Source organism: Girardinichthys multiradiatus, chromosome 4 (assembly GCF_021462225.1).
Source record: "Girardinichthys multiradiatus isolate DD_20200921_A chromosome 4, DD_fGirMul_XY1, whole genome shotgun sequence".
In the NCBI taxonomy this organism is placed as follows: domain Eukaryota; kingdom Metazoa; phylum Chordata; class Actinopteri; order Cyprinodontiformes; family Goodeidae; genus Girardinichthys; species Girardinichthys multiradiatus.
Window position 1 is genome coordinate 10,612,782 of NC_061797.1, and position 11,450 is coordinate 10,624,231.

The 11,450-nt window shown below is 39.4% G+C and overlaps 1 protein-coding gene across 2 annotated transcripts in view; it reads left to right on the forward strand.

The window, feature by feature from the left end:
* Positions 1-11,067, forward strand: part of LOC124867351 (multiple C2 and transmembrane domain-containing protein 2-like) — a 60,226-nt gene extending 49,159 nt beyond the window's left edge. For both annotated transcript variants that reach the window (XM_047363756.1, XM_047363757.1), the window contains 6 exons: positions 2,199-2,312; positions 4,823-4,864; positions 6,786-6,895; positions 7,039-7,148; positions 9,289-9,386; positions 10,292-11,067. In XM_047363756.1, the coding sequence (XP_047219712.1) occupies positions 2,199-2,312; positions 4,823-4,864; positions 6,786-6,895; positions 7,039-7,148; positions 9,289-9,386; positions 10,292-10,339 (522 nt within the window). In that variant the 3' untranslated portion in view covers positions 10,340-11,067. The remainder of the gene's footprint in view (positions 1-2,198; positions 2,313-4,822; positions 4,865-6,785; positions 6,896-7,038; positions 7,149-9,288; positions 9,387-10,291) is intronic.
* The last annotated feature ends 383 nt before the right edge of the window (positions 11,068-11,450 follow it).

Below are 11,450 nucleotides of genomic sequence, written 5' to 3' on the forward strand. Positions count from 1 at the left end.
TTCGTGTTTCAGTGCTGAATAAGTCATTCTGCATAACTGCAGCTGTAAAATGACAAAATAGAATTTCACGAACCTAATGTTAATCCTTGAACCTCACAGAAAGTGGCTGCTGCAGTACGCACTGTTCATTAGTGTTCACTGGCCAGTGTTGCAGAGCAGGATTATACCTCATTTAGTATTATTAAAATTATTATATATGTTAATCACATGTTGGCTTAGTGAGACTTTGAGCTCTAAAAATGGCAGTTTATTAACATAGGGTCGCGTGTTAGAGCATATTTCTGTCATGGCTTTGGGTGTAAAGAGATTTCTGAGACATGCAAACTATTTCCTCAAACATTCATTTGGAAATCTTCACGCGTTTTGTTTATCTCGCCATGGAGTTCAGGAGCTCTCCCAACCTTTTCCTTTTTTACCCCTCCAGTTTTTCTGTGATCTGGATAATATTCCCAGATCCCCTTTTACTGCTGAAGCCTGTTTGAATGCCTCTTAAGCTGAAATGAACTACAATCATCACAATCTTTATGATCTGAGTATACATTTCCACTAAAGCGTGACTTGGTGTTCCCCCAAAATCCGCGGTCTCTCAGTCGTTACAAAGACCTCTGTAATAAAACATAACCCTGACAGCGAGAAACCACATCCATCTCCTCTCCCAGGCTCTGCTTTGGCTTGTGATAACACGGAGAAGAACGTGTTTGGCACATCAAAGCTGATGGTGGTGTTGGCGGCTTGGTTGGACAGAAGCAGTCAGATCTGATAACTTTTATGTCCAATTGTGCCTCAGAGGAGACTGATGTCTTTAACAGATGTTCGCCTCTTTTTCCATTGGCTTAAAAAAAGATATAACTAATTTCGTAAAGCTCACCCAACCAGTTTGGCTCACTGCTGTTTTTGGCCCAGGCTGCTTCTCTGGTAGGATTATTTCACAGTTTAATTCAGATCTTATACTAAACAATAACATCTGGATTACTTTGCCATCTTTTACCTGACCTAAGTGCTGGTGGGGTCTGCTATATACAGTGCCTTGCAAAAGTATTTATACCCCTTAAACGTTTCCACAGTGTGTCATGTTATAACTACAAACTTCATTGCGTTTTGGGGGAATTTTAGGTGATAAATCATCACAAGGTAGTGCACAACTGTGTAGTGGAAGGAGGATAGGGTTAAGTGCATCGTATATTTCTATTCTGCCCCCCAGAGTCGATCATTTGTTGAACCACTTTTCATTGCAATTACAGCCGCAAGCCTTTTGGGGTGTGTATACCAGAGGCACATTCTTCTTTGCAAAATAGCTCAACCTTAGTCAGACTGGATAGAGGACCTCTGTAAACATCAGTTTTCAAGTCTTGCCGCAATAAATTTATTAAATTGGTCTGGACTTTGACTGGGACAGTTGTAACACATGCATTTTTAGGATCAGTGTCCTACTGGAAGGTTTAAACTTTGCCCCAGTACACAGTCTTTATAGCACAGTATTTACAGTAGCTCACTTAATCTTTCCATCAGCTCTAATCTGTATCCCTCTTTCTACTGAAGCAAAGCATCCCTGCAGCATGATGCTGCCACTTTTTCTTTTTTTTTTAAACGTCTTTCTTCTTGCCACTCCTCCATATAGACCAGGTTTGTGGGGTGCAGATCCACAAGTTGACCTGTAAACAGATTTCCTCACCTAAGCTGTGGGTTTAAAACGGCTTGCTAGTTGCTTGCTAATTAAGTGACTTCTGCAGGCTGTTGGTACACCACTGGATGTTTTTAGGAGTATCACTGTAGAAGGGGCTGGATACAAAGGTTTTTAAGGGTTTCATACATAATTTAGAATAGATTCTACTTTGTGTCGGTCTATCTCATGAAATCCCAATATCTGTACTCTAGGTTACCATTATGGACGGCCTCTGTATGGTTACATCGAAGCGATCAGCTTTAATGTGCTCAGGATGAGTAACAGCAATTAAGCTTATCTAGCTAATGTCAACATGTATGCAGTGGGTTGAGTGGGGGCAGAGTTGGTCCAGCTGAGCAAAGTGGTTATACTGAGCACCACATCAACATTAGGGCTTAGATAAAGCCAAGATACTCTTCATCAGCAGGACCAGAGCAGATCAGACCAACCATTAGCTCTCAGGGAGGTTCAAGATGTCACCTTAAGATTCCTCCTCCTTCTCGGCGCCTTCATGAATGTTTGATTCTTCCTGCAGATTTTTCTCGTCACGGTGTGGTACTGGGATTTTTACATGCTACCCTTCTTCTTGGTTCTACTCATCACGTGGAACTACTTCCAGGTCTGCTCCGGAAGAGTCAGTCAAGACGTGGTAAGTCCAGAGATCATTGCCTCCAGCTTTGACATGTTGCCTTCTTTTCCCAGTTCTCTTTTTCTTCATCATGTGAAAAAACGTGTTTAGCACTCGTAATTAGAAGTTTTTACATTGCCATAGCAACCATTTCAATATGGCTTTACAAGTCTTAATTAAAAATAACACAATACAAAAGCATAGAAAACCCGCTAAAAAGGTTAATATAACAGAGCGTTATATTAGAAGCTAATTTACAGTGCTTGTCCTTTACTAACATATCTTTCCCCATCTCCAGTTTTTGTCCTTCCTCAGCTTTGCTGTAATTGGGCTGCAGTTTGGCTCTTGTTTTGGCGAGTCAAATTGGCAGAAAAAAAAAAAGGTGTTTAGCACTCTCTTCATAAAAGGTTGTTTTTTTTTTCCCATGCTGAGACCTCAGAGTTTCACTGATGTGAGTCCATTCTGTGTCCAGAGAAAAGCAGCTCCTGTCTACTGCAGTACAGCTCTGCCCAGACAGCAGTATACTATTGGGTCACAAGTTGCTAAAGTGTGTTCTGAATATAATTAGCTGTCACCAACTTTTATGTTGTCCATATTTGCATGTACATAAAGATTTGTATATAAAGTCATATTCAATAAATTAGAATATGTGTTCCAGTGATGCTTGTTTGTCAGATTAAAATTACCTTTCGAAACTAACAACCTTTAAGAAGGTATTAAACATACTTTTCATTAAGCCTACATTTCTGCATCAACAATGTGTTCATTTTACTAAATTAAGATTAGGATATTACTCTGGTGTAATATCCTAATCTTAAATGTCATGTTTTCATTAGCTGTGAGTGGAAAATCATCATAATTAACAGAAAAAAAGGCTTGAAAACAATAACCTGTGTATAAATAGTATATATAATGTGTTTTACTTAGTGAATTGATTTAGTGAAATAAATTAACTCAATAATATTCTAATTTATTGAATATTGTATTTTACATGTCAAAGATCAAGATGGTAGCTTTAATTTTTTTTTACAACCAAGAAATACATAAATTATTAAATAGTAATTAACAAAAAATATTTAAAAGAACCTCTTGGGTCAGTCTGTAAGAAAACATTGTCAGTTTTTTTTTTTTCATATTTACTGCTATATACATAAATGGCATTTTTTCTCAAATCAAAAAAAGTTGCAATCAGCTATTTCAGTTTTTTATTTGTTCATCTTTTCTGATCAAAAATAGTTGGATTATTAGAATATCTAAAAAGCAGAATATCTCAGAAGTCAAAATGTTTTATTAATTCTAGAAATGTAGAGCTAGAATAAATGTGACTCAGTGAGGAGAGGAGTTTAAATCAGTGTTAGAGATGTTAGTACCAGCTAATTATTTAGATTTACTGAGACATCTGGCTGTAAAGCCACAGAAAACAACCAACTGAGTAGACTCTGCCGTCCCCAGTCATGTCAGATGGCAGCTGATGACTGATGTGAAGGGCTCACCAGATGTGATTTAAATGTTGCTCAGCTTTTTTCTGTTGAAAAACTTGTTGAAAAGCATGAAATCACTTCTGTTGGCAGACGTTCATTCAACGTTTTTCTTTTTTTTTAAATCACACTGGGTGTAGGGTGGTTGGGTAGACGTCACACAAATCAGTCATACAGGGAACTTTTTGGTTTTAATTTTTACTAGAAGTTCTAAATCAGACTGAGACTCAGATGTATTCTTGGTCACCATCCCAGCAAATTGCACTCTCATCACCAAACATTCCTTGGTAAAACTGCTAACTGTTCATCTCCTTTTCCCTGAAATATTATTTCTTCCAATCATCTGTAATCTGTGACACCCATGGAACCCTGTATTATTCTAGTTAGATTAATGACTTTTATTAAACCTGTTTTACCAGGTGAAATGTTTGAGAACCAGTTCCAATTTTCCTGGCTTTCCATTTCTTTCAACAATGTGACAGGTCTCATTTTTGGTTTTAACATAACATGCATTGATTCTGTTTACTTCTGTGGAGTGTGGTGAACAGACAGAATAACCCCTGTTGTATATTTATAATAATATAAGCTAAATAAACATCTGTGTTTAGTGTGAGGTTTTCAGAGCTTGATATTAATACCTTACTTCATTTATAATTTTACAAGAAGGATCTTCTTTAGATTTCGTAGCTGTTTTCATGTTTTTGCCACTTTGATGTTTTTTAGCATCAAGTCTTCGCGGTGTGCAGCTTTTTAAACAAGTCCTTTTTATATGAGTGAGTTTTACAGCTGATGTTAACACTATGATTAGAGTTTGTTAATATATTCTGGTATGTGAGTGTGAGCCTGAGAAAAAGCCAGCATGGCCTGTCAGTCAACGACCCTGCAAGGCCGGGTGTTTCAGGAGGCTAATCTCAGGGTCACTGCTGAGCTGCAGGAGTTAGTCCAGGCTTCCAGGGTTGCAGCGACACAAAGTTAGTTTTCTTTTTAGTTCTGATCTGTGAATTCTTTTGAATCTCACTTCTCGGTTGCAATGTTGTTGTTTTTTTGTTTCAGGACAGCATGGATTTGGCGGATGAGGACGAGGATGATGAAAAGGTACGTACTTTTGAGGGCGGTGTATTTTTAGTAGCTCTGGTTTAACTTGTGTATGCTGATGAATAGAAAAAAATATGATTTACCATGTTGACAGAGGTATCTCCCTCTCTGATCTATGGCTGTGTTGCTAAGCCCTTTATTCAGCACTAAATCTTCTGCAGCATTTTGATTCCTGCCAACCACCAGTTGGATTCCATTTTAAACCAAAAGACATTTAGGCCTAATGAAGATCTCACCAACCTGTTTCCACTTGTCACAACATATTCACATGGAAATGGAGGGGCGGGGGAAAAGGTCTGCTGCATTTGGGAAAGTCCCTGAGCTTAACAAACTACATAATACCATCAATATAGAACTAATGACAGCACTTAGACATGCTTCTATAGAGCTCTTTCTGAAACTTAGTGTGCTGAAATGCTTTTAGGCAACAGAATATGTCTTCAGAGTGACAGCAGTTTATTGTAGACACTTTGAATGGTCTGCGTGGGTCTGATTCATAGCTGTTCTCATCGTGAAACCACTGGGAACGCGACCCTGAAGTGGCCAAAGAGCTTCAGTGCAATAATGGATATTCAACCGAGGCAAAAGTCCATTTGTCGTAACATGTGGTTTTGGAGAAAACCCTTCCTGCGTCGACACATCCTCACAGAGCCCATCTCCTTTCTTCTGTTTACTTTAAAGGCGTTCTTCTTTCAGAGGGTGTAGAGCGGCCTCTCAACAACACTTCATCTCTTTCATAATGCGATGTCCTGCTCCACTCCGGAGAGGTTACATCTCTAAAGCTACTTGCACTGATCAAATATGGGTTTGCCTGCTGAAGCTAAACAGACTCTTATCAAATGAAGTTGATTTAAAACCAATATTGCTTTAAGTTTATCAGTATTATTTGAGACTAGAGAAACTATTGGACCAGTTTAAACATTAAAATTGAGCTAAGAAAGTTTTTTATCCTTTGTCTAAAATGCAAACACTATATATAATTTATAAAAAACAGTTTTAGTTATATCTTTTATTTTATTGTGCTTTAGTTCCTGTGCGAACTTGTGATTTGCATTTCTTTGATAATTATAGACATCTGACGTTTTCCTCATAAATTTAAACTGCATAAATAAAGTTTTTGCAAAGCTCTGGCAGCTTTATATAAAACATACATTATTAAGTGAGAATAAGTATGGCTTTACAATAGACACATCTGTTTTTTTTTTACTTGAATTTACAGAAGGAAAGAGGCTTTTGATCATATTGTTTTGATGTTACACCTTAATTGGAGAAGGTGTTGTTCATACTGTAAGTGTTTGAACAGTTATTTGAAAGCTTAACTCTGATATTTAGCAGAGCTCAAACAAATTAAATGTGGCGATCCACAAGGTTCAGAGCTGGGACCTAAACCTTTTAATCTATAGGTTATGTTTGTAGAATATCTAGACAACTACAATTTCTTTTGTTTGCAGAAAAACAAATAAATTTCATTTGGGAATTACTTAAAAATATGTTAAAACATTTTGTTCGTGATAGTAGTTTTACATATTGAACCATCATAATCAAATAGATGAATATTATATGAAAAAAATCATGTTTTGGGTGGTTAATGTTTTTCTTGTTTTGATGTAGGGATACAAATCTGTACTTGTTCTGTCATACTGTAATATGAGAGCAGCAGTTTATGACCTTTCCGGCTCATTTTTTTACTCATTAAATTTAGTAAATTCTGATAGAAATTTTTAACTCTATATTTGGGAAGTGAATTGTGATACATAAATATTAAAATAAATTGAGAAGAATTAAACTTAACTTTTCTTAAAATTAGTTAAATATCAGTAACATCATGTCCTAGCATGAAAGTCAAAAACACTTTTTCAGTCAACACTGCAGGGTTGTTCTTTGGTCTTTTTCAAGCACAGTTTTGTGTTTTCTACCACAGGAGTCAGAAAGGAAAGGTCTCATAGATAAAATCCACATGGTCCAAGACATCATCATCACAGTTCAGAATCTGCTGGATGAGGTCGCCTGCCTGGGAGAGAGGATTAAGAAGTAGGAAGTTCAGACCTGTCATATGTTGCAGTGCTCCTATGTTGTTTTCATATTCTTCTACATACAGTGGATTTTAATAAGCAGTCATTTCATAAAATGAAGCTTCTTTAACACTTTAAATTATAACTGGACATGTGTTTCAGCACGTTTAACTGGTCGGTGCCATTCTTGTCTGGTCTGGCTCTTGCGGTCTTCCTCATTGCTGGAGTCATCACATACTTCATCCCCATTCGCTATGTAGTCCTAATATGGGGTAAGTTTCAGACAAGCTCATGCATTTTTGTTGCTCCTGTTTTGTCCATCTAAACATGGGTTTGCAAAAGTATTCATACCCCTTAAACGTTTTCACATTTTCTCACATTACAACAACAAACATTAATTTATTTTATTACAATTGGCTAAACATGAAATCAAAGCTGGGATTGAATGGGTTAGATCAAAGTACACTGCTCAAAAAAATAAAGGGAACACTTAAACAACACAATATAACTCCAAGTAAATCAAACTTCTGTGAAATCAAACTGTCCACTTAGGAAGCAACATTGATTGACAATTAATTTCTCATGATGTTGTGTAAATGAAATAGACAACAGGAGAAAATCTTTGGTGATTAGCAAGAAACACTCAATAAAGGAGTGGTTCTGCAGGTTGGAACCACAGACCACTTCTCAGTACCTATGCTTTCTGGCTGATGTTTTGGTCACTTTTGAATGTTGGTGGTGCTTTCACACTCGTGGTAGCATGAGACGGACTCTACAACCCACACAACTGGCTCAGGTAGAGCAGCTCATCCAGGACGGCACATCAATGTGAGCTGTGGCAAGAAGGTTTGCTGTGTCTGTCAGCGTAGTGTCCAGAACCTGGAGGCGCTACCAGGAGACAGGCCAGTACACCAGGAGATGTGGAGGAGGCTGTAGGAGGGCAACAACCCAGCAGCAGGACCGCTACCTCCACCTTTGTGCAAGGAGGAACAGGAGGAGCACTGCCAGAGCCCTGCAAAATGACCTCCAGCAGGCCACAAATGTGCATGTGTCTGCACAAACGGTTAGAAACCGACTCCATGAGGATGGTATGAGGGCCCGACGTCCACAAATGGGGGTTGTGCTCACAGCCCAACACCGTGCAGAACGTTGTCATTTGCCAGAGAACACCAGGATTGACAAATTCGCCACTGGTGCCCTGTGCTCTTCACAGATGAAAGCAGGTTCACACTGAGCACATGTGACAGACGTGACAGAGTCTGGAGACACCATGGAGAGAGATCTGCTGCCTGCAACATCCTTCAGCAGTAGGTCAGTAATGGTGTGGGGTGTCATTTCTTTGGAGGGCTGCACGGCCCTCCATGTGCTCACCAGAGGTAGCCTGACTGCCATTAGGTACCGAGATGAGATCAGACCCCTTGTGAGACCATATGCTGGTGCAGTTGGCCCTGGGTTCCTCCTAATGCAGGACAATGCTAGACCTCATGTGGCTGGAGTGTGTCAGCAGTTCCTGCAAGATGAAGACATTGAAGCTATGGACTGGCCTGCCTGTTCCCCAGACCTGAATCCGATTGAGCACATCTGGGACATCATGTCTCGCTCCATCCACTAACGTCACGTTGCACCACAGACTGTCCAGGAGTTGGTGGATGCTTTAGTCCAGGTCTGGGAGGAGATCCCTCAGGAGACCATCTGCCGTCTCATCAGGAGCATGTCCAGGCGTTGTAGGGAGGTCATACAGAGTGTTCCCTTTGTTTTTTTGAGCAGTGTATATTAGTGTTTTAAAATGGCCCAGTCAAAGTCCAAAGACCTGTAATTGCAGTGAATGGTGATTTTTGCTAAACTAAGGAGTGCTGAACAAAAAAGCAAACCATACTTTTCAGATTTTTGTTTTTAAAAAAGCCTTTTATGACCATTTGTCCTTTTCCTTTCAGCTCAAATGTATGCAGGTCCATCACATAAAATCCCAGTAAAATACTTGGAATTTGTGGTGGTAATCTAAAAAGAATTGAAAAATTCAAAGGTTACTTGTATGTTTCAAGGGCAGTGTAGCGCTCACTACTGATGGAAAAATAAATGAAATTCGTTCTCCTTCCATTTTTATTTTTGCTTTATGTAGAATCTTTTTATGTTTGACAGGATTCTTTCTCCATATGTTTTCTAACTGGTATTGCTTCTGACATTCAAATATTTTGACTCAGTGATTACATTTTTGGTTTAATCTTAGCAAATCTGCCATCCAAAAATGAGAGCGCAGCAAGTAAAAAGTGTACATGCGTTCACCTCGGCTCTGAGAGCCGTGTTTCTCGGACGGCGTGAGCCTCTCCTCCAAGCATTTGTTTGTGTGGAAACAAAGAGCACAGCCACAAGAGACTAGTTCTAATGATATGCTGGTGTGACTTTTTGTTTTAGGTATCAATAAATTCACCAAGAAGTTACGGAACCCATACTGCATAGACAACAATGAGGTGCTTGATTTCCTGTCGAGGGTGCCTTCAGATGTGCAGAAGGTAAGCTCGGATCAGCCAGCCAGGAAGCCTAAAATCCCAGAGGCTGCTGGCTCTGCCTCTTAGCACAACAACTCCCAGGCTTTCTTCCCTCTTGTCTGTATAATTAGCGCTGTTCTGTGTAATTATGCAGCCCTATGTAATTTCACTTGTGTTTTGGTCATGATACATCCCTGGTGGAGGTCCTCTGCTGCAAATTCACTTGTACTTTAGTTCCATGAGTAGCCACGAGCATCTCAAGGTCCTGCTTTTCCGGTTAGCCGTATGAACAGACTCAGGGCTTAAAAGCAACATTAACACGTTTTTTTATTTATTGGTCGCAAGAAATACACCAGCTTCTTTTTCATCTGGCCTGGACCTTTATCCTCTCTACTTTCAGTTTTTTTTTTCCTACCACCATCTGTCTTCACTCGCTCCATCCCTCTAAGCTGTTAAACTCCATTTGTCTCCTTCCTCGATGCCCTCGGGTCACATAGTTGAGTGAAAAAGACACTTTCTGAAGCAAAGAGATGCTCAAGTGTCGCCGTGTGCCTACAACTGTGATGGGCATCCCACTCATTGGTGATACTGCTCCTCATTCAGCAGATTACTTACTTTGCAATAAGATCTGAATGCTTTTATATCCCCATCCATTGCTGAGAAAAATGTTTAGTGTGTATAATCACAGACTACTCATTTTCAAGAAGAAAGAAGCTTCATGTTTTAATTTGCACTTAATTAGGAATACATTCTCTGCTTTGATAATATTTACCCTCAGGTTATTGCTGAACTCAGGAGGACCGCTTTTCCTCGCTTTTCACCTAATGCGCTGAATTTATTACAGCTTCGAATCTATTTGCTCATATGTATGGTGCTTTTTTTGTTTTGTCCACTTAGCTAAAAATAATTCATGTTTTGACTTCCTGCAGGTTCAGTACAGCGAACTGAAAGTTAGTCGGAAGAAGAAGGTCCTGTAGAAACGGTTGCTAAAGGGAGAATATTTTCTGTTCTGATCCTGATGCTGCCGTTGGTGGGCATTATGCACAAACCCACGCTGTGGAGGACGGTGTATTCGTCTGAAAAAATGCTTCAGGTTGTTCACTATGCACGAATCTCCCAGCCTAGATCTACTTCTCAACCAAAGAAATCTTCACTGAGGATTCGACAGAAATTATTTTACATTCATGAATGTTTGTGTATTTTCTGTAGCAGCTTTTAGTAATATTTGTCATGAATGTAGGTGTATTATTGTATGTACAGTTTATAAAATGATCAATTGTAGGCTGCTGTATATTGTATAGTTGGCACACAATGACACTTATTTGGACAGATTATTCTTCATAAAAAAAAAAAACTATACAATTTCTGGGATCAATGTGAATGTCTTTTTGTGCTTTGGAAAAGAATAAGTAATTTTATAAATCAAAGCTTTTATATAGAAGTTGGCAGTTATTATGCATTACATTTAAAACTGGATATACCATCCATATGTGTAATCACTAAGTTGATCCAATTGTTAATGTGAAACTTTTACACACAAGGATAAGTGCCTGCATTTAGTTTACGGTTTCTATCATGTACAATCATTCTCTGTTTTATTCTTCGGGCATGTGCTGTAACACCTTATTTATTATTGACAACCACTTATAAACATGTGTCTTTCAGTCCTAACAACAATAATGCATGCATAAAATCTGTATATTTATCTGTGCTGCGTCTCTGAAAATCCTTCTTGTCTGCTGCATTTATCCTGTCTTCGCTCCCATGCTGCAGGATTGTGGGCATCTAGTAGCACACTTTCAGAAACCCACCCCCAGCTCTTCATTAGGCTTTCATGAAGCGAAGCGCGGCTCTGCGCGAGACCTCACTGGCATCAGGGATCCCCGCTGCGCTGATGGCCCCTGGGCGTCGCCACAAGCAGGAGGACCCCGGCGACCTCTTCTCAGCTGCCGAGACAAGGCGCCTGCAGCCAGGCAGACCTCTGGCTCCTGGATCAATGCAGCTGAGGAAGAGAGCTTTCAAACCAGCCTCAAGGAACAGCAGCCGCACCCAGAGATTGGAGATCTTGTATGTTTCAGATGTTGCTGT